At 45.3% G+C, this 23680-nt stretch overlaps 1 protein-coding gene across 5 annotated transcripts in view; it reads right to left on the bottom strand.

The window, feature by feature from the left end:
• LOC140399187 (ras-specific guanine nucleotide-releasing factor RalGPS1-like) overlaps nt 1-23680 on the bottom strand; it is an 839817-nt gene that overhangs the window by 139803 nt on the left and 676334 nt on the right. For 3 of the 5 annotated variants that reach the window (XM_072488521.1, XM_072488520.1, XM_072488522.1), the window contains exon 13: nt 8672-8803. The exons of the other annotated variants lie outside the window; for them this stretch is intronic. In XM_072488521.1, coding sequence (XP_072344622.1) covers nt 8672-8803 — 132 coding nt within the window. The remainder of the gene's footprint in view (nt 1-8671; nt 8804-23680) is intronic. 5 annotated transcript variants of the gene reach the window in all.

Here is a 23680-nt window from a genome sequence, read left to right as displayed (position 1 = left end):
CGCTTTTCTTGGCGGCGAGAGGTGGCGTCCCTTTCGCTGATGTCGGGATTCTCTGCTCTCGCCGTTGCCAATAGGAATTCCCTTTGCCGCCGGGAAACCCCCAGGTCGGGTACGCTGCCAGGAGGACCAGAGAATCCCGGCACCAGAAAGGACATCAAAGTAGTTCAGAGAAAGTTCACTCAATTAATTCCGGAGATGAAGGGGCTTATCCAACAAGGACAGGTTTGTGCCTGTATCCATTGGAGTCCAGGCGAACCTTATTGAAATATGCAAGATCCTGAGGGGACGTTACAGAGCGGATGCTGAAATAATATTTCATCTTGTTGGAGAGACCAGAACTAGGGGACAGAGTATAAAAATAACAGATCTCCCATTTAAGACAGAGATGAGGAGAATTTCTTTTCTCCTTTAAATATTGAATATTATGGGCTGGTTTAGCACAGTGGGCTAAACAGCTGGCTTGTAAAGCAGACCAAGGCCAGCAGCGTGGGTTCAATTCCCGTACCAGCCTCCCCGAACAGGCGCCGGAATGTGGCGACTAGGGGCTTTTCACAGTAACTTCATTTGAAGCCTCCTTGTGACAATAAGCGATTTCCATTTCATTTTTTCAAAGGCTCGTGAGTTTGTGGAACCCTCTTTCCCAGGCAGCGGTGGAGGCAGGGCTATTGAATTTTTTAAAGGCAGAGGTAGATGACTCTTTGACGAACAACGGAGACAAAGGGTACGGGGAAGAGGCAGGATCGTGGTGTTGAGGCCACTCCAGGTTAGCCATGGCCCTATTCAATGGCAAAGTAGGCTCGAAGGGCCAAATGGCATACCCCTGCTACTAATCTGTGAGATTGTATGCAGCAAAACACGTCACAGGAACATATACAGCCCAAAGCGGACACTGCCTCAAAGAAAGTGACACTAACTGAGGTGATTAAATGCTCGATCAAAGAAATAGCTTTTGAGGAAAGAGAGAGAGAGTGTAAGAGAGAGAGAGAGAGAGAGAGAGAGGTAGGTGATCTGTAACGTTAATCTTTTGGTGCTGGTGCACTTCCCCATTTCGGGCACTCCATTTTTATCACCAAGCATTACTCAGTGAGGCACAACATGGCAAGATGGAGAACAAAGCTCTCTTTACAAAAACAGTGACTACACTTCACAAAATGGCTAATTGCTGTGAAGTGCTTCGGGATGTCCTGAGGCACTCTGTAAACACATGTTCTTTCTTCCTCACAAACTCACAGAAGGCTCCTTTCTCCACCAGTATTACATGCCCATTTTCCACACCAGCCATCCTTGTGGCCTTGCTGAATGATATCGCAATGTTAGTCTCAAGTCTGTGTGTGGCTGCACACCCACCACCAACTGGATTTCAAACCTCTAAGTCATCACAGTAGACCATTATACCTCATCTAGTGAGAGGTGGTTTTCGTGCCATCAAATTGAGCTGGATTCAGGCCCAGATCCTGGGGATGAAAAATAATTTTTTTATTCCGTCGTTGGATTGGCAAATCCCCCAGCATCCATCCAGCATTTATTTCCCATTCCAAATTGCCCTTGAGAAGATGGGGGGTTTGCTGTTTCCCTGAAAACTGGGATGACTGCAAAGGCCATGGAAAAGAGCAATTAAGGGGTCAACCGTGTTGGTGTAGGTCTGGAAGCATATTTGAGCAGACCAGGTAAAGATAGCTGATTTCCTTCCTTAAAGAACGAGTCGGACAACAATCTCGTCATTAATGGATCACAAATACAGATACTTGCTTTTTACTCCAAAACGTATTTCATTCACTGCTGCCATGGTGAGATTTGAACGCAAGTGTGTCTGGATCATTACTCAATTCTCTGTGCTAGTGTTCTTGATAGTTCCAGCATCATCAAAACTATACATGTGCTTTATAAAGTTTCTTCTTACCTTATAACGAAATGATGCAAAAACCCCCATCCAGGTGCTTTTGATTTAGTTATAGCTTGCAGGTATTTGCACCATTTCATTATAAGGTAAGCAGAAACTTTATCTCGCATATGTCATGATCTTAAGATGTCCAAAAGCACTATAACAACAGGTTCCATTCCAATTCCCTTCTCACACCTAGTGGTGCACTAAGGCAGATATTAGTTTGTTTCCATAGCTAGTAATCCTTGGAATACTCTGTCACAAGGGGCTTATAGCTTGAGGAGTGCCACTCCATATCAAGCGTGGCTGACCAGGAGTCTCTCCCACTCTTAACGCCAGTCATTGGCGTGTTTGGAAGGATTTTTATAGGTTAGCACGCAACCTGTTTGACTGGGTTTTAAACGTACCTTCGTTGGCCATGAAGTCCTGGGGTAGAACTCAAACCCAGGCCTTCTGGCTCAGAGGCAGGGACGAAGTCCATTGCGCCACAGCGGCTGCTGAAACATACAGAAACAGGGTAGGTAATCGGTATGTAGCAGGATGCCCAAAACAGCAGAGATAAATGATCAGGGTTTTGTTTCCGAAGTAATCATGGGTAGGATGTCAACATTTGCCAGAACACCAGGAGAACTCTGAAATAGCACCGTGGAATCTTTTAAGTTTACCCGAAACAGGAGAGGTCACATCCGCAAAACAGAACTACCGGCAGTGTGGCCATCCCTCAGTACTGTACTGAAGTATTAGCCTCCATTATGAGCTCAAGGCTCTGCAATTCAGCTTAAACCCCACAGCCTTCTGATTGAAAGGCAAGAATGCTGCTGTTACTGAGCAAAGGCTGAATCCTGCGTTAACATGCATTAATATTTCAGTGAATATACCTGTTCATCAAATATGTGAATAAAAACAGCAGGGTTTCTATTATAAATCCCAAAGACTCTCAGCTCCTAATTTGTTCTTACTGCGCATTTTCTTAGGCTCCAGGGCATTTGGGCAAGTTAGAATATTATCACACTGTATTTGAATACACAGTACAGTGTGAGCAGACAGGTTGGCAGACTGAGAAATATGTTGGCAGTTTAAAAAAAAAAAAATCCAATCATTATCCCAGGTTACCACAGAGTTTTGTATGAAAAAAGGTACTAAAAATACTAGCCAGAGGTTTAAGGAAGCTGGTGTGAAATACATAATCTACAGCAGCAGAGTGGAATAACTTTCCGTGCGGAACCACAAAATAAAGGAGCCAGCCAGTTTGAGGATTTTGTTTTTCTGCTACTGCGTTATGGACTTTCCATGTGGATTATCTGTCGGGTGGTTTTGCCCTGTGTCAACCATATCCCACCGCCGTACCTATTTGACAAATGCCACTTTACAAACCTTCCTGTGCACTAATGTTGTTCAAATGCCTCCAAAATAACTAGCCCCATATTAAGAAAATGATGAAGGGGCTGCGCTCCGAAAGCTAGTGATTCGAAACAAACTTGTTGGACTCTAACCTGGTGTTGTAAGACTTGTTACTGGGCCCACCCCAGTCTAACGCAGGGATCGCCTCATCAATGGGACATCATCCAGCCTCCTGTGTGCAAACTAGGAATCCACATCAAACCTCAGGGTGAGGCTGCGATTCAGAAAGTTGATACAACATGTTTAATTTGGATTTGCTGCAGACCCACTTTCCCCCAAATTGTAATCAAATATCTACAGCTGCATTCTCAATACAAAGTTTTCAATGCCTAGAGAGTGGAATGATTCATGAACAAAACTCCACATAGGACCAACTTTTTAAACAATAAATTAGCAAGTTGTTTCTATGTCGCAGTTTCATAATATGTGTAACACAAACATTTATTTATACTCTGTAATGGGTATCTTGTTTGTGGTTGATAATATTTCTTGATAATCTTGATAATATTTCTAATTTTTAGTTCTGGGAAGATGGCTATTGTGAAGGTAAGTTTACTAAAACGATAGCCTTTAGAAATTGCCAGAACACCTCAAAGAAAATGACAGTTCAGAAGGTTACCTATATTTGTTGAATAGATTCAGAATAGAAGAGATGGAGCTTTAAAACAGGTGGCTTATTTAGCTGAAGAACGGGAGGTATGGTGTCCACACTGCTTGAAAAGATATTCAGTCCAGAGAAAGATGTTTTGTTTTATGAGTTAGTCCATCAATTTAAAAGCATCCAGTGAACCTTTAAAGATTATGTTGTCACGGCGAGGAGTAAAAGGTTCTCTCATTTTATCGGCACTTGCTGGAAGAGAGGGGTAGTTGCAGTTTAGACCTTGTGTGATTTGCAGCTCACATAGAAGCCTTGGGAGCTGTGAGCAGGATCCAGGCAGTGAGGGCTCAGAGACACCCAGGGGAGCTGAGAGGGTTATGGAAGGTCACTGGTTCAGTGCCAGGCAGTTGGGGCTCGGAGAAGTGCTGGAAGTAATTTATAGCTTGATGAAGCCAGGAGACTGAAGTTCGGAGAACCCCAGGGGGAGTGCCAGCCTATTGAAGCTTCCGGGTTGTGAAAGAGATGGAATTCTGCTAATAATTAGAGTCAGGAGTGCAGATTTGTAAATCCTGTGGAATGTTAAAAGAACAGACTGAATCATTGGGAGGTGAGCAGTTGCTGTGGCAGAGTCCGAGCAGCTTTTGAGGGAATTCAGTAGGTTAAATCTTCAAAAGTGAGCAGCTGAGGGAGACAGAATTTTACTGAGATTTTGTGACACACAGTGGTCACTGACATCTGGGTGGATTGTTGAGAAATCTGTAGGACATGTCTTGGTTACATCTGCCATTTAATATGCAGTATGGCATGTCCGACCGTTTGCCTGCTAATTCATAGTTACTCTCATGCTAAATTTGCATGTTATTAAGATGGATATTGTCCACCATTTTACTTTTCTGACTTTGCAGAGCAAAGTTCAATTTTTGTTTGTTGACGTCCTCATCGCCATAGACAGCAGTGCTAACCACTGTGCCACCGTGCCGCCCCGGCTTACTGATCATTTCTAAATTTCCTGTGCAATTATTACCTTCTGGAGCTATTGATAATAATGTGTCAATTTAAAAGGCCATATCAAAACTCGTTTTGATTAAATTAGATTATTAGTGTCCGATACAGAAATATACAGATCTGGGTGCGTATCCATTGACAGCTTTTGCTCCCTGCCCTCAGTGGTAGAACTCTCATACTTAGGTTCCACCTTCAACCCCACCTCCAGGGCTTGAACAGAAAAGTCAAGGCTGACACTTTAGTGTTGCATCAAAGCCCTGCCTCATGTTGGAGACACCGTTTTCCAGATAGGACCTCAAAACCAAGGCCCCGCCCACCTGCTCTCTCAGGTGGACATAAAAGATCCCATGCCAACATTCCATGGGAGAGATGGGCGGCACGGTAGCTCAGTGGTTAGCACTGTTCCTTCACAGCGCCAGGGACCTGGGTTCGATTCCCGGCTCGGGTCACCGCTTGTGCGGAGTGTGCAAGTTCTCCCAGTGTCTGCGCGCGTTTCCTCCGGGTGCTCCAGTTTCCTCCCACAAGTCCCGAAAGTCGCGAGGCGGGACTCTCCCAACAGGAATCTAACTGCCGACGCCAGAGTAAAAACCCGTTCCCAGACCTCATGCTGGGGCCCAGCGGAGTGGCGTGATTTGCGGGGGCGGGGCCTCGGCGCGGCGTCGGAGACCCGGCGCCGTGTAAAAGATGCGCGCCTTGGGTCCCGCGCATGCGCAGTTGGGCAGGCGCCAACTAGCGCATTCGCAGTGGCCGTCCTCCCCCAGGCCGTACCGCACAAAAATGGCGCAGGGATATAACTTGCCGGCGGAGGAAAGGAGGCCTGCCGATAGAGAGGCCGGCCCGCCGATCGGTGGATCCCGATCGCAGGCCAGACACCATTGGAGGCTCCCCCCGGCGAGGGAGGCTCCCCCGGTGAGGGAGGCTCCCCCCGGTGAGGGAGCCCACTCCCCCCCCCCCCCCCACACACACAGGCCACCCCCCCCCCCCCCCCCCCGAGCGTTCCCGCAGAGTTCCCGCTGGCAGCGACTAGGGGTGAACGGTGCTGGCGGGACTCTGTCGTGTCGGAGCGGCCGCTTGGCCCATCTGGGCCGGAGAATTGGCGGCCCCGCCGATTCCAGCGGCCCACGCCCAGCGCCGCGCCAAACGTGCCGGCGCAAGTGGCGTCGATTCTCCGCACCTCGGAGAATCGCGCACCGGCGTCGGGGAGCGGTTGCTCCGATTCTCCGGCCCGGCGCAGGGCTCGGTGAATCGCCCCCCCTGTTCGTTAGGTGAACTGGACATTCTGAATTCTCCATCTGTGTACCCGAATAGGTCCCGGAATGTGGCGACTAGGGGCTTTTCACAGTAACTTCAATGCAGTGTTAATGTAAGCCTACTTGTGACACTAATAAAGATTATTATATTTATCTTCTGTGTCCTGATCAACATGTATCCCAAAATCAACATTAAAAAACAGCTTCTCCAGCCATCATCACATAGCTGTTTGATGGAGCTTGGCTCTTCATTTCCTGCACTGCAACAGTGAGAAGGCTTCAAAAGTACATCATTGGTTGTAAAATGCTTTCAGATCTCCGGTTGTCACGGAACGTGCTGTACAAATGCAAGTCATCTATTTTTCCCGATCATGTTCTGGTGGCGAAGCTTTTGGGAGAAAAAAAATGAACCCCTTCGAGACTTGTAGCAAAATCTCTGCACCAATTAAAGACAACCAACGAGTGACATCACACCCTGGCGTTCAGAAGTGAACTTTCCATGGCCACAGGCCAATTCTTCGCTCTGTGAATAGGGTTAATGCTAGAAACAGACTCATCCTGTGGCAAAAAAACACCCACGCAGTGGGGAAAGTGATTCTGCTCATCTTGAATCGCAATCTTTTAACCGGCTGAATAAAGGTATTGTCTCGAAAGTTGAGTGAGCTCATGTGTTGTCTTTGCTGCAAAAACAGAATTGCATTTGTCTCGGGTCTCATCATATTGACAGGGCACCGTAAAGTGACAGAAATACTACTGACGTGTTCTTGCTACTGTTCTGTAGGCAAGTATGGCAGTAAATCGGAACTATAAGCGAGATAAATGAATAATCGGTTAGTTTTTTGGCTGTGTTGGCCAAGAAAGAACAATCTTTTCCATCCACCCGAGCGGGCAGGCCTGGCTTCAATTTAATGGTCCATCAGAAATTCTCCATCTCTGAAATGCAGCACCTCTGTACTGGAATGAATGTGCCAGTCTCGATCACATCCTGGAGTTGCACCCTCTGACTCATGGGCAACACAGCTGCTGACAGCTCCAAAATATCACTGGGCACACTGCAGTAATCTCAAACTTATTTGATGAGTCAAATCTGGGCTCAATAATAGTCTCTCCGCTTGTTGTCAAAGTACACTGCCATTTACAGCTATACCACATCCTATTTTAACACATTGTTGACGTCAAGATCCAGTCTTCATCCGAACAGACCAACAGGGTACGGTGTTATGGGCCAGGGTTTAGAGCAACCTAAAGTGTATCATGGAATTCACCTGACCCACAACTTTTAATAGATTGTGGTACGGGGAGTACACAGCCCACTCTACAGGTGTGGTACAGCAAAAATGGAAAAGTATTGGTGGAAGGTGTGGGGGGGGGGGGGGGGAAGAGAGTCAGAGGTGGGTTCTTTGCCTGGAGAGTGGTGGGAGCGTGGCGTGCACTGCTTGTGGAAGTGGTTGAGTCGGAAACATTAGGGACCTTCAAGCATCTTTGGATAGGTACATGGATTACGGTAGAATGATATAGTGTAGATTAATTTGTTCTTAAGGGCAGCACGGTAGCATTGTGGATAGCACAATTGCTTCACAGCTCCAGGGTCCCAGGTTCGATTCCAGCTTGGATCACTGTCTGTGCGGAGTCTGCACATCCTCCCCGTGTGCGCGTGGGTTTCCTCCGGGTGCTCCGGTTTCCTCCCACAGTCCAAAGATGTGCAGGTTAGGTGGATTGGCCATGCTAAATTGCCCTTCGTGTCCAAAATTGCCCTTAGTGTTGGGTGGGGTTACTGGGTTACGGGGATAGGGTGGAGGTGTTGACCTTGGGTAGGGTGCTCTTTCCAAGAGCCGGTGCAGACTCGATGGTCCGAATGGCCTCCTTCTGCACTGTAAATTCTATGATAATCTATGAAAACAATGTTTATTCAATGAACTCAAGTTAACCTTTTAAAACATAGTGAACATCTTCGCAACCATTAATTCAAATACAACCCCCAAAGAATACAACACTAAGTAATCCTTAATAACTTCCCAAACAACATCCAGAAGACAAAAGAAACACCTTTTAACAGAAGCATATTAGGTTTACATTCACTACTGAGAACATTTATAATTCTGAATTCACCAAATGATCAAGAGATAGTCTTTTCATGGCAGAGAGATCAACAGTACACCCGCTCTGTCTGGCTTCAGTTCCAACACTGAAAACGAAACTAAAACACACCCTGCAGCAAACAGCCTAAAACGAAAGTAAAAAAGCTGACAGACAGCCCAGCTCCACCCACATGCTGACATCACTGATAAACACCCATTTCTTAAAGGTACATTTCTTAAATACCCATTTCTCAAAGGTACTCTCACATGACAATGGTAACACAGTGGTATTTTACTGGAGAAGTAATCCAGAGAACAAACCTATCGTGGTATCACGAGAATTGGCGTTCAGTTTTTAAAATCCGGAAATAGAAAGGGCTACACGCACACAGATGGACACTGATAAATAAAGGAAGAAGAGTGAGTTAACGTCAAGCAAGGGGACAAGAGTCAGCACCTTCAGGGCGGCACGGTAGTACAGTGGTTAGCACTGTTGCTTCACAGCTCCAGGGACCCAGGTTCGATTCCCGGATGGGTCGCTGCCTGTGCGGAGTCTGCGTGGGTTTCCTCCGGGTGCTCCAGTTTCCTCCTACAGTCCAAAGATGTGCAGGTTAGGAGGATTGACCATGCTAAATTGCCCTCACTGTCCAAAAAGGTTAGGTTGGGTTAGTGGGTTGCGGGGATAGGGTGCAGGTGTGGGCTTAAGTGGGGTGCTCTTTCCAGGGTTGGTGCAGACTCGATGGGTCAAATGGCCTCCTTCTAGACTGTAAATTCTATGATTCTATGGAGAAAAACTCAGAAAAACAAGCAAATCGCTTCAGTGCTGCGAAGTTAAAAGAAATTGTCACTCTACATGTTCCCAAACCAAATCTGACATTTTCTGTTGCTCAATAGAGAATTTGTTAAAAAGAAAAATGTTCCTCAGGTTTATATCATCATTCTTACTCTACTGCAATATATGTTAAGCTTCCTTGAGGTACAGGCATTTCCAACCATATCACCAGTTGGTGGAAAGTGGAATTTATTTATTTTTACTACCCCCTCATCCCCGGCCAAAGCAAAATGTATCTGAGTAACCTTGCGCTGCATATTGAAGCCTGCAGGAAAAGTCAAGATGAAAAGTCAAGGTCAGCGGTCCGAGGAATTATTCTCCCAAACCTTTCAATCATTGCAGGGATGTGGTATGTTATTTAATTACTGTGCACAACTGAAGTGCAATTTAAGATGATCTTTCCCTCGTACCGTTTTACCTTGCCATTAATGTGCCCTGACTAACTTGGAAACCAAAGTTATCTTTTTGCACAGAAGCTACTGTAAAACGGTTGTTTGATCAGCAACCCCATTGCAAACCGAGGCCCCTTCATTTCAGCAAACCATCAAATTAGCCAACGCTGCTTTCTTCTCTCCAGACTCCAAAACTTTATGTATCCATTTTGCTGTTGAAGCTTATCCTTTGGGTCACCTCCAGCAGAGCAGTGGAGCTGAGGGATGACATATTCATCAGTTACTGTGGTTAACATTTATAAAAATAAATATGCTCCCTCAGCGTTCACTTTTTATTCAAGGCATTTTAGAAGATTTTTTGCAAGCACAGTTTTTTCTTAATCATACAAAAATGAAAAGGAATGGAATTAAGCAAGAATTAAAAGCCTTAGATTTAGTTTCTCTTAACAATCATATCCCATAGAATCCCTACAGTGCAGAAGGAGGCCATTTTGACAGTCGGGTCTGCACCGGCCCTCTGGATGGGCTCCCTACCTAGGCCCAATCTCCCGTCCTATCCCCGTAACCTCACCGAGGGGCAATTGAGTGTATCCGATTCACCCAACCTGCACACCTTTGGAATGTGCGGGGAAACCGGAGCACCCGGCGGAAACACACGCAGACACGGGGAGAACACACAAATTCCACAGAGATAGTCACTCGAGGTCGGAGTCAAACCCGTGTCTCTGGCGCTGTGAGGCAGTAGTGCTAACCACTGTGCCATGCCGATCCTGACATGTCCCCTCAGTTCACCCTCATAACTAGGCACTATCAATGGATTTTCACTTTTCAATGCTCATCAATTACAGTATAATGATGATAACTTTCACATTCCTCCAGTCCTGCTTCACCAATGGAAAACTGGAATGCCTTTGGTTTAGACCAGTATTTGTCAAACTTTCTTTCCCGGGACCACTTTTACCAACCGGCTGACCTAAGGGACACACGCCAGCTGACCTTAGTGACCCACGCCGACCGACCTTAGTGACCTACGCCGGCCGACCTTCACGACACACCATTATATATTACCTTTAATGCGGCAGGTGAGTCTGCTTGGTCCTCACGATCTCTCTTGCTTCGCCATTCAATGTTATATTTCTGCGAAGGACTTCAGCTGACTATTTAAGTTCTTGCTGCATCCTTTCAAAAAAATCAAGGAGGTTTGTCCTTGAACTCGCTATGCTTAGTCTCAAATGCCTTTGAAGATTTTAGGGTTTTAAACTTCATTTGCCAGTACTTCCCTGCATATAACACATGGGCTTTGCATCCTGAATTTGCATTGGCACAATTAAAGCCATACCTCAAGAAATCTTCTTTATACTGCTTTGTTACCGATTTCAGTTTCTTCTTAATAGTTTCTTCACCAGAGGCCCTGGAGCTCTGGATCAGCTCACACCAGCGCTGCTTTGTCCTGCCGTGGATTCTCCTGAGCAGCTCTCTCCAGCAGATTCAATTGTGAGATTCTGGCCTGTTTGTGTCTCTGGCCCTCTCTTCCTTATCACAAAATGACCCATCTTCAGTCTTTACACAGTCCTGTTAATTGCTTGCTGGCAGCTGCAAAATGGAGGAATCTCTCCTCCATGATTTTGCGCCCTAAGCGTGGCATCAGTGTATACGCTGAGCGTGTGACCTCTCTGCTGCTACGTCTGGCGGAAAGACTCTATCGTTCATATTTAAAGGTTGGTCACAGCCGGCATTCTTTTATTTTTACTTTGAGACTTTATTTCCAATACCTGATTTTTCCAAGTTTATGGTCAAAATTTAAACAATTTCAGTTGAACATGCGCATCCTTATATTTACACACAAACGTAGTTTTAAATATATTCCCATTTCTTTAGAAATTTAAATAACTCTAGAAAAAAGTACAATCTTGTTTTTACTTTACTTCATCTCATCTAAAGTCATAGTTTGTACCTTGTCAAACACACACCCCAACATCCAAGTTGTGGTGGTATGTATTAGGGGTAGTACGGTACCTGTGATGCCAAGGGGCTATTGGTAGACAGACACTGGGTCCTGATTGGATCTGCCGTCTGCTGGCTCCACCCAGTAAGGCGGAGTATAAGAACCCGGGTTCTCCCAGCAGCCGCATTCTGTAACTGAGCTGCTGGGGAGCAAGTCTGCTTAATAAAGCCTTTGATTGACTTTAGCTCTTCTTGTCTCGTGAGTAATTGATTGTGCTACACAAGTCATCTCCTACTCCATTCTCACTAAAAGCACTTTCTTCCTGGTTTCAAGGGAATGGCGATGATTGTGTAGGATTGTTCCAGTGTTGACATGTGTCAGCCGTATTGACTGGCCTCGTTTGATTGGTATTCCTCGCCGACAAACCTGGCCTGGCTTCCTTCTCACTGTCCAGTAGCTGCATCCACTCCTGTCACAGACTGCTGACCACTGCCAACCAGCACTTCACGTTGTGGGAGTGACAGTGGCTGTTGTGCCGGCCGTTGAACAGATTGGCCGCAGGTCGCATACTGCCGCTCGGTGGCAGAAGACGAGCCGAGCAGTGCGCAGAGGGCGAGCACCGGAGCGGAGCTCCGAGCTGGGGCCACCACTGTTAGCATCGCGCGCCCACGTGGACGCCCAACAGCCCCTGTCCCCACCTCTCCTCCCAATACTTGTGGTTACCAGCACACGGCCCAGCCTCGCGTTGCTCCACCCCCTGAAATGTAACCAATCGGGGACTGCCCATGGCCGGCATTCTTAAAAGCCGGTCGCGGCCTTTGGGGACTTCTTCCCACAATCGGGAATGCCAAAACCCTCCCAACATCCGCCGACGACCCGCAAAACCCGGTTTTAGACTGTTGGGGAGACTCTACCCACAGGTATTGACCATCCAGATAAGGCAGCCAATGGAGGGGAACTCCCAGGAAAGCCAACACGACCGACTGGACCAGGAAAGAAAGTCACAAAGGAAGGGGAGTTTAGTAGGACAATTGGCTGCTAAATCCTGGAGCTCCCTACCTAAGAACCCTGTAGAGTATCTTCTAACACAGGCATTGTCAAACTTGGGGGCGCGACCCGCAGGTGGGTCACGGGCCGGTGTTGGGAGGGTCGTGGAGCCGTGGGGGAGCAAATCTGTGCGCAACAGCCGCAGCAGCCGGCTGTTAACAATGCCGGCTGCAAGCGGCCTTCAAAATGGCCACGAACATGTAAAGAAAATGCGGCCGCACTGCGCATGCGTGCGCAAATGGCACCTTTTTTTTTTTTAAAAAGCGGCTGCACGGTGCATGCATGCGCATAGGGCACACCTACGCAGTGCAGCCGCTTTCTTCTTTTTAAAACAGTCTCAGCTTTTTGTTTTACAAGTTCAGGGATGATTTATTCATTTAATCTTTACTTTTTTCATTTATTTTATTCATTTAAAAAAAGATTATTTTTAATTTTTTTTACAGGTTCGGGGGGGGGCGGGGGGGAGATTTATTTGATAAAATTTTACAGACTGCGGCAGCTCCAAGGATGCAGGAGGTCAGTGTCCAGCATCGTAAGGGCAGCTAGGGATTGGCAATAAAAGTTGGCCTTGCCAGCAACACCCACATCCCAAATCCATTTTTAAAAATGGCATCAAATCATTGGGTAATGAACACACAACCTATGTTTTTCCAGCGTTTATATTTGGGTGGGTGGGTGGGTGGGAGGGTTGGGGAGGGGAGGGAGGGAGAGGAGCAGTGTCTGGATGTTATAGACAAAGTTACATTAAAATGATCTGTGCGGCTCAGCTGGATGGCAGGCAGGTTTTGCCTTCCTTTCAAAGTGGACTCAGGAGGTAAGGATTTGTGAACATAGAGTCATTTTTCGACTGCGCTGTAACTGAAAGCAACGGAGCATCTTTTCATGGTACCTGACGTCTCAACCCATCTTTCTTACTGTATCATGTTTGCAAATGTATAATTGTGTATCCACGGCTGAAAAGAAAGCATTTTCATATTTGGTCATATGGCTTCGGAGGTTGCCGGGGGGGGGGCTGTGGAGAAATTTCTGCCAACAAGGTTTACAGGCAGAATTTAAGAGTGGAACCTAGCAGTAAGCATTAATCATTCCAAATGCCATGTTTTTCAAACTATAATTTCACTCGATATGTTTTTATGTTCGGGGCTTGACACAATTTCTCGTAATTACTGTCTTCCTGGAATGTCTCTTGGCTTCCTGACTGTACCTTTACTTTGGCCTATCCCATTGGAAAGAAATGCCTCATACAGCTACCTAGGTGCATACGTGTCACAGTTAACTGCTCCAATGCTCAAAGCTCACATCCAGAACCCTGTTCCGTTTCCAGCACAGATTACAAAACAAAGCCAGAATAGCTGCGGAATCCAAACTATTTGGACAAGAGTATTGTCAGTTCAATTTTTAAATTTTTTTTAAAAAAGACCCTCATCATCAATGAATCATAGAATAGTACAGCACCAGAGGACATTCGGTGCATCAATTTCGGCTGTTTAGACAGTTGTCCCCATTCCCGGTTTCTTCGCCATATGCTGCATTTTTCCCCCCTTCAAGTATTAGAACATAGAACAGTACAGCACAGGACAGGCCCTTCAGCCCACGATGTTGGGCCGACCATTTATCCTAATCTAAGATTAACTTAACCTACACTCCTTCAATTTACTGCTGTCCATGTGCCTGTCCAAGAGTTGCTTAAATGTCCCTAATGACCCTGACTCCACCACCTCTGCTGGCAGTGCATTCCACACACCCACCACTCTGTGTAAAGACCCTACCTCTGACATCTCCCCTATACCTTCCTCCAATCATCTTAAACTATGTCCCCTCGTGACAGCCATTTCCACCCTGGGGAAAAGTCTCTGGCTATCCACTCTATCCAGGCCTCTCATCACCGTGTACATCTCTATCAAGTCACCTCTCTTCCTTCTTCGCTCCAGAGAAAAGCCCTGGCTCCCTCAACCTTTCTTCACAAGACATGCCCTCTATTCCAGGCAGCATCCTGGTAAATCTCCTCTGCGCCATCTCCAAAGTATCCACATCCTTCCTACAATGAGGCAACCAGAACTGGACACAATTCTCTTTTCCAGGAATAAATGAATACCTCCGGGGCTAAATAAGGATTAGTCAATTGCCGTACCTCAGCCTGCGACGAGAACACTGCTCCACATTAATCAACTCCATTCATCGATGGCTCTACTGCTAAGAAGCCCCTCATTCCAAATCTCCATGAGGTTGAGGATGACACTTGTAATCTCTCTGCACTTTAAAGGTTACTCTATCTCTGGCAGACTAGTGCATCCCCAGACCTTATTTTCTTAGCAGAGTGAGACTTTTTACCAACTTCACAACGGTACGGCATCGGTGATTTGTTACCCACCTTGGGACGGGTCACTCGTGTTGGAGTTGGTAACCAAAGGAATGTTGTTTTTTTTGTAGTTGCTCTCACTGAAGGGGTTCCTGCCTGGCGAGATCAAGCTCATAACGAGAAACTTTACTACCTCAAAGGATTCACCAGACCTAAATGGTAGAGCCATGTAGCTGCACAGACTTCCTGTTTAAGGTCACTGGATACCTGTTCACCAAGATCGCCCCACTACAACGCTCATCAGCATTCACCGTAATTACAGCTGTGAAGCAGGCAGCAGCTTCTAGCATCCACTGATGCACTGCAGAAGTCCCAGAAGATGCAGTCTCTCTAGAAATCAATCTGTGAACTGACATGAACCTCCCCTTTTATGCTGGAACACCTCCATTAAATTCACCCACCCCTCAGATGGAAGTTCCAGTTTTTTCAGTGAGGTGACTAGAGACTAGTGTGGAACACCCTCTTTGCCCCTGAAAAACAACTTCATATTGTCATTGATTTCTCCATTACGATAAAAATTCCATGGATTTAATTGAATTGTTTGAAGCCTTTTGTGATATTTCAGTTTTGAATCTTTATTTTTGCTCCCCATAAAACGTATAAAGATGTGAAGGATACTCCGTGCATTTTACCTCCCGGTTTGCTGTTGGGTGCTCCGGTTTCCTCCCGCAGTCCAAAGATGTGCAGGTTCGCTGGATTGGCCATGCTAAATAGCCCCTTAGTGTAAAAAAGGTTCGGTTATGGGGATAGGCTGGAGGTGTGGGTTTAAGTAGGGTGCTCTTTCCAAGGGCCGGTGCAGACGTGACAGGACGAATGGCCTCCTCCTGCACTGTAAATTCTATGATTCCAGCATTTCACTTGCACCTCCCTCAATTTGCTCCAGGGTATTTGTTGCTCACAATGCAGTCTTTTCTAGACTGGGGAGACTAAACGCAGACGGGGTGACTGCTTTGCGGAACACCTTAACTCAGTCCGCACGCATGACCCTGACCTTCTTGTCGTTTGCCATTTTTACTCATTAGTTTGCTCTCATACCCACATTTCTGTCCTGGGCCTGCTGGAATGTTCCAGTGAAGCCCAATGCAGACTGGAGGAACAAATTAGGCACTTTACAGCCTTTTGGGCTTAACGTAGAGTTCAGCAACTTCAGACCTTTTTTTGTAAATTCATTTACAGGATGCGGGCATCGCTGACTAAACCAGCATTTATTGCCCATCCCTAGGTGTCCTACAGAAGGTGGTGGGTGATCTGCCTTCTTGAACTGCTGCAGTCCCTGTGGTGGAGGTACTCCCACAGTACTGTAGGGAGAGAATTCCAGGATTTTGACCCAGCGACAGTAAATGAACAGTGGTATATTTCCAAGTCAGAATGGTGAGCAACTTGGAGAGGAACCGCCAGGTGGTGGGGTTCACAGGTATCTGCTGCTCTTGTCCTTCTAGATGGTAGTGCTCAAGGGTTTGGAAGGTGCTGCCTAAGGCACTTTGGTGAGTTTCTGAAGTGCATCTTGTAGATGGTACGCACTGCTGCAACTGTGCATCGATGGTGGAGGGTTTGAATGTTTGTGGAAGAGAGAGCCATCAAGTGGGGCTGCTTTGCCCTGGATGGTTGAACTCCTTGAGTGTTGTTGGAGCTGCACTCATCCAGACAAATGGAGAATTTTCCATTACACTACTGACTTGTACCTTATAGGTGGTGGACGGGCTTTGGGGGATTCAGGAGGTAAGTTACACGCCACAGGATTCCAAGCCTTTGACCTGCTCTGGTCAGCACAGTATTTATACTGCTAGTCCATAAACTCGCTGTTTCATTTTGAGATATTATATATATTGATTCCCAAACCCTTCCTGACAGGGCCACCTGTAACTTGTTTGGATTTCTGAGTGCTGACCCTTGTTCTGCTCTTAACACATTCTGATATCTTAACCTGTATGCCACTATTAGCACTTTCTTTAATCTTTAACACTACCATTAACACTCCCTTTGTCTTGTGTCCAATCTCTCCTGAGCACCCACCTACCCCAGACCTTCTATTCTGCTCCACCTTCTCCACCCACCTCGCCAACTATAGAATCCATCACACCTCTACCCCTCTTCAGCGCTGTAGAAAACTGATATGGACATTAACGATGTTTCTCTCTCCCCAAATGCTGCCAGACCCGCTGATTCTTTCCAGCATTTTCGGTCTTTTTTTCAGATTTCCAGCATCTGCAGTATTTTACTTTTAATCGGTGCTAAAATTAGCGGAACAAAAATTAACCTCCCAACAAGGAACCAAAGTAATGCATTTATAAACATGTCTGTCTTTTGTTTCTAAAACATAATTACCACACTTAATCAGCACAAAAGCACCAAGACAATTTGCTTAGGCTAACTAAGAAGCATTTCAGAAGAAGCCAACATTATAATGCTCGGATGAAATGATGTTTGCCTTGTTGTTAATCTGTGTGACCCTTTAAGTATCTTGTATCTGTAAGGTTCATGTGGAGCCTTGACACCAGCATGGGCCTGGATCCGAATGGCCGGCAGAGCAACAACTACTCTGTGTTGCTCTGTGAAAGAGCATTTGTAATGTTTACTACCCCATTAACAACCTCACAATTCAACTCCCTTTAGCTTGTATGGCTGGAGAGGGAAATGGAGGGGGGGGGGGGGGGGGGGGGGAGAGGATTAAATAAAATACTGACTGTGGTGTTTTATAACATTGAAGAAAAAAATTGCTGCCTTTAATGGCAAATGTATGCCTATAAATTGCCATGACAAGTTATATGATGGCCATCTCTACCGTGTTTGCACAAAATGGAGCGCTAAATAATTATAGGAATACTTTGGAACTAAAAGAGATAGAACGGGATACTTTGTAAATGGTAAAACGCCAGAAACAGTGGACGTCCAACGAGCATTGAGGTCTTAAGTACATTAAGTGCCATGAGCAGCTTCAGAAAGTAATTTTAAAAAGCTAATGGGATGAAATAGTGGACTTTATATCCAGAGGATTAGAGTACAAGGGGGCAGAAGTCATAATTGAGTTATGTAAAGCCCTGTTGTTGGACCAGTGAGCAGCTCTGGGTGCAACACCTGAGGAATGATATTGGCCTGCGAGAGAGTTTGGTGTAGATTGACCAGAAACCACAGTGCTTTCTGGGCTCCAATAGCTAAATCACAAGGAAAGATCGCCACAAATGAGGGTGGTTTTGATTCCCTAGAATTTTAGTAAGTTGATAGGTGATCCGATCAGCATTTTCAAGGTGTTAAGGGGATCAGAGAGGATAGAGAGAGAGGAACTAATGCCAGTCGTTCCCCCCATGTCTAGGATTAAGAAAACATTCGAAACAAACTAGAGCCAGACCTTTCCAAGAGTGAAATTAGGAAGCATGTCTCCACACTATGGAAAAAAAACTCAAAGGGTGGGGTGGTAGGAGTTTTGATCTCTCTTCCACAAATGGCAATTGATGGTATTTCAATTGTCAATTTTGAATCTGAGATTGATAGATTTTTGTTCACCAAAGAAATTCGGAGTTATGGAGCAAAGTTAGATGTATAATACCAAGTTACAGATCAGTCATCATCTCTTTGAATACTGGAACTGGCTTCAGGGGCTGGGTTGACTCATATTTTCCAATAAACACTTTAAGAAAATGCTGCTTCATAAAATGAAAAGATCTACTTATTGCAACACAACCTGAGTGTTTATCTGGGTTGTTGAAAGCTGTAATGCCCTGACAATGATTTCTGGAGAATATCATGGTCCAAACCGCCTTATCACCGCTGCCTCACAGCACTGAGGACTCAGTTTCGATCCCGGCGGCGGATCACTGTCCATGTGGAGTTTGCGCATTCTCCTCGTGTTTGCGTGGGTCTCACCCCCACATTGCCTCAGTGGATAGGCCACACTACATTGCCCCTCAATTGGAAAAAAATATTGGATAGTCTAAATTTATTTTTAAAAGAATATTTCATAAGTTATACAAAATGCTTAATCATTCATATATTAATAGAACTGTAATCAAGTGGTTAAAACCAAAAATGTTTACGCTTGATTAGATACAGAGGGGACGCACGGCTCACCGTTGATGTTGTGAGCAATCAGCACACATCTCACTTCACTTGCCCGTGCCTTACGTGTGAATCATTTCAATCATACCCGTAGGGGGAAAAAAAAGAGGAATGTGGCAACTCTACATGTGGGCAACATTCAACTAAATGTCTTGTCAGCCGCTTCCAGAACCCTGATTGGTTGTATGTGGCCCCCGGTCCACAGGTTGCCCATCACTGCTTTATACGATTTGCACAAGCAAGGGATTTTTTTTTTTTTTTTTTTTAAACGTAGAATGCCAACTGGAGAAATGCAAAAGACTGACCTCAGCAGTTACAAATGTAAATAATGGAATCTGTGCCACTGCTGTAGGCTTTCCACAAACACCACATAAAACCGCATTAAGTATCATACAGAAGCTCTCAAGTCATCAGTTGTTGACACAACTTTTCGTTCCTCAAAAGTTGGTTCAAAATGCTCTGCTTTTCTTTGGCTCAGGAGGCTGGTGATTGGCATATTTACATTTTTGTCTCCCAGCTCCAGACACTGCTTTTCATTTTTCTCTATTTTCTATATTACTCCCCTTCCTGCGTCTTAGTCTGACCACCTTTGCACCATTCACTATGGACACCAACTGTGTTTGATTCCTTCCCTTTACATTCTCCCCCATTAACTTTAGTCGTAACTTCTATATTCGAAACATTATATACATTGTTCCAGTTTTTGGAATGCAATGACATGGACTTTGCCAGTCAAATGGTGAATGAAAGGGGCTTGCCAATTATTATTGTTATGATCTGCTTAAGAGCTAGTAACCTTCAGTTGAAAGTAGACAAAGTTTGAAATCCCAATTACTCAGTAGGGGAATAAAGCCACAAGATTCCAGTGGTTTTAAACAAACAAAATAAACTTTAATATACAAGTCAGGAAAATAAAACAATTTGCAATATCTGTCTTGGACTCTAACATTCAGAATTAGTGAGGTAAGTATGAATCTACAGGCAAACTGTGATCAAAAGCACCGCACTTCACATCAAATGGCAGATGCGACCAAGACGGGTGCCGTGGATCTTTCAGCAACACACGCAGACATCAGTGAGTACTATGACTCATAAAATCTCACTAAAAAATTCTGGCGCCCCCATGAAGGATTTCAGCTCTTCACAGTCAAAGATCTAACCTCTGAATTCCTTCAAACGCCACATTGATTTGCACTGCCTCCACAGCTACCTCACCTCCCAATGGTTCCTTCTCTTCTCCTGAGACTGTGTTCCATGGGATTTACAAATTACATCTCTAATTGCAGCCACAATTCCAACTCTTTCACATACTGCCAGCTTCACTGAGCTGGCATTGCCCCTGGGCCTCCCCGGACTCCAGTCTCCCAGTTACACCAAGCCATAAATGGCTTCCTGGGCTTTTCCCGAGTCATAATTGACTGGAGTCTTCTCGCAGCAGCATTGTGTTGATATGCAGCCTGCTGCAGTTTACTCGGGTACATTGAAACCAAGTAATTATCTTAAGCTCTCCCCATCTCCATGATGACATAGTCTTTCAGAGTTCACTGCGTGCTCTGAAGCTAAATTAGCTCTAACTCACAAATCAAGCAGTGTGGATGTCTTGTCTCTGATTCTCCAGCTAAGTGAGCACAACTGCTGTTTCATGGCTCTTACCTTATTAGCTGTTAATCCCATTGACTCAACATGGTCCCAACCTTACAGAAATATTTTTATTCAAGGCGTTTTACATATATACACAAAAACCAACATGAACAAAACCAGAAATCTCCAACCTCCCCCAATACCAACAGACCCACCTTGGTCCAAACCTTTGAAATGTAATAGACTCCAAGCTGCTTTAGTTGCATTTATTCCATTTTCTACTGTTACATTTTAATCTTGTCAGAACTAAACATTACCGCTAAAATATTACTATGAACAAAATATTCGGAACATTATGCTTATATTTATGGTATGCTTTCCATGGACCATCACACTGTGATTTGTGGTGATCAGATAGTCACAGCAGAATGGCGTTTTCTATGGGGGATTTAGGACCTGTGTGAACACACATGCTGTGTCTCCTTAACTAATCAGAGTAAAATAATCCATATTGAGACACGCAGAGCTTAAAACACAAAATGCAGTCATAGCATCTTTGATGCAATAAAGTTCAATATAAAATCATGCACAGAAGCAAAATAAAGGGAGGGAAATAAAAATTGGATTGAGGGAGGCAAATTAGACAAAACAAATTTAAATCCTCTTGTAAACTCTCCAATAATCATAATCTGAAGGAATGCTGCTACACACTTGTGAAAACACACTTGAAGTATTGGTGACACTGTTTAGTAGTAAATAAGACTTAGCGTCCCTTTAAAAGTTCACTTAGACTTGAATTGTTCTGACATGTTTTGTGAATAGTCATAAAGAGGAAGTACAGCAACTTCATGCCCTTCGATCTTCCTCAGCAGAGGTTGCCTGAACCCTGGGGAGCCCTTTCAAAGTAAATGTAGTGAATTGTTTTGACCAAGTGTTTACTGCAGCTGCCGTCAATTTGGTTTGGGGTGGGGTGTGGGAGAGGTATTGATCCCTTGTCAGAGACACTGATCACATGGACAGCAGAGTGCGGGAATATTTGTAGGGGTGGTATCTCCATATTTGAATCAAATCCTTGGGAGTGGGTTCCTGGAAATTGTAATCACACCAAATCTTAAGGTGAGTATTTTCTCAGCCACACAGTAATCAAAATCGCTCACGTTATAGTAATCGCTGTATGTTAAAGAGCTTTGCACTATTTCAACATGGAAAGGTGGTGACTAAGTACAAGTCTCTTCCCTCAATGTATATTAGTCACATCCTGTGGATGTTGGTTGCCAGCACCTCGTTGACAAGAATAAAGGTTTTGGGAAGTTTCTAGTATGTATTAAAGCTGTTGTGTATTGCACTGAGTAAGACAAACACATGCTCAACTGCAGGCAGCCATTATTCAACAACTCTACTTACCTCTCGCAACACACGAGTATAACAAAATGCTCAGCTATGACATTATTCTGCAAAAAAACACTTTTTTTGGGTGGAAGCTGAGCATAGACTGCATTACTCCTGTTATTCATTATCCTCTCACCAGACTGCACACCAGATGCATTCCCTTATAGTTTGCATCAATTCTTCTTGAATGCAGACCTAGAGACATTGGGTTCTTGAGCCTCCTGTGGGTTGTGTTCTCACTAATAGGGCTCTCATTTCGAGGGGGCTAGAATACAAGAGCAGGGATGTACTGTTGAGGCTGCGTAAGGCTCTGGTCAGACCCCATTCGGAATATTGTGAGCAGTTTTTTGCCCCGTATCTAAGGAAGGATGCTCTGGCCTTGTAGAGGGTCCAGAGGAGGTTCACAAGAATGATCCCGGGAATGAAGGGCTTGTCATATGAGGAGCCCAAAGGGTTTGTCGTGTGAGGAGCGGTTGAGGACTCTGGGTCTGTATTCAATGGAATTCAGAAGGATGAGGGGGGATCGCATTGAAACTTAGGGAACACCGAGAGGCCTAGATAGAGTGAACATGGAGAACATGCTTCCACTGGTAGGAGAGACTAGAACCCGAGGGCACAGTCTCAGACTGAAGGGCCGATCCTTTAAAACGGAAATCAGGAGGAATTTCTTCAGCCAGAGGATGGTGAATCTGTGGTACTCATTGCCATAGAAGGCTGTGGAGGCCAGGTCACTGAGTGCCCTTAAGACAGAGATAAATAGGTTCTTGATTAATAAGGGGATTAGGGGTTACAGGGAGAAGGCAGGAGAAAGGGAATGAGAAACATATCAGCCATGATCGAATGATGGAGCAGACATGATGGGCCAAATGGCCTAATTCTGCTCCTATGTCATATGGTCTTATAATAGAATCTTGTAGACGAGCAGGAGGCCATTCATCACATCATGTGTGTCCTAGTTCTCTGAAAGAACTATCCACTTTGCCGCATTCACCTACTCATCCTCACACTCCTGAAAATAATGTGCAAACAGCCTGGGTAAACATTTCACTGACACTCACCTGACTATGTGTCTTGTGAAAATTATGATCATTCGTGACCAGACTCTGGGGTGTTGGAGGAGACCTGGTTCAAGGACCAAATACATTTTGTTTCAAATAGAAAGAAATTGAATATCAATCTCATATTGTAATATTCAGGATAAGTATGAGATAGATGTCAACTAACAGGCAAACTGTGATCAGACGCACTACACTGCACAATAGTGGGCAGATGCGACCAAAACAGAGTCCATGGATTTTTCAACACCCTACCCAAATGTTTGTCACACTGTGAGCCAACCTGTCTCCATAAAACTTTCTCACGAGGGATTCCAATCCCCACACCTGAAGACCTCACCTTGGCATTCTCTACCAAGGCCGCTCACACTCGGTTGTCATCACGAATGACTCACTACGCAGGGTTTCAAACTCGCCTTCGGAGATTATTTTCCCCTGTATCGCCGAGCACACTTGTTCACCGTTCCACGTACAATCTCAAGTCTTCGGCTGTGCCAAATAGAACACCACTTGCTCCACAGCCGTAGCTTTGCCCCAGCTGCCCACAGCATGGAGTCACCAGCTTTTGGCTGACTTCCCGATCTTCAGGGACTCTGTCATTCCCACTTTGTTGAAAGCCTTCCCCCTGTAGCTCCTTCTTGAATTTGGAGGCTATTACTCTGCTCCTTTCTTTAACTTCACTTAACAGGGCCTGTTCGTGTCCCCCGTCTTCATCCCTTACCTAGGACCTCATTTTAGGACCCCTCCCTGGTCCTCTCCTTTGTCCTCTGCCATGGGACATACTCACTGTAACGGTACCTGGATCAGAACATC

This window comes from Scyliorhinus torazame, chromosome 22 (assembly GCF_047496885.1).
Source record: "Scyliorhinus torazame isolate Kashiwa2021f chromosome 22, sScyTor2.1, whole genome shotgun sequence".
NCBI lineage: Eukaryota > Metazoa > Chordata > Chondrichthyes > Carcharhiniformes > Scyliorhinidae > Scyliorhinus > Scyliorhinus torazame.
This window is presented reverse-complemented; position numbering and strand designations above follow the sequence as displayed.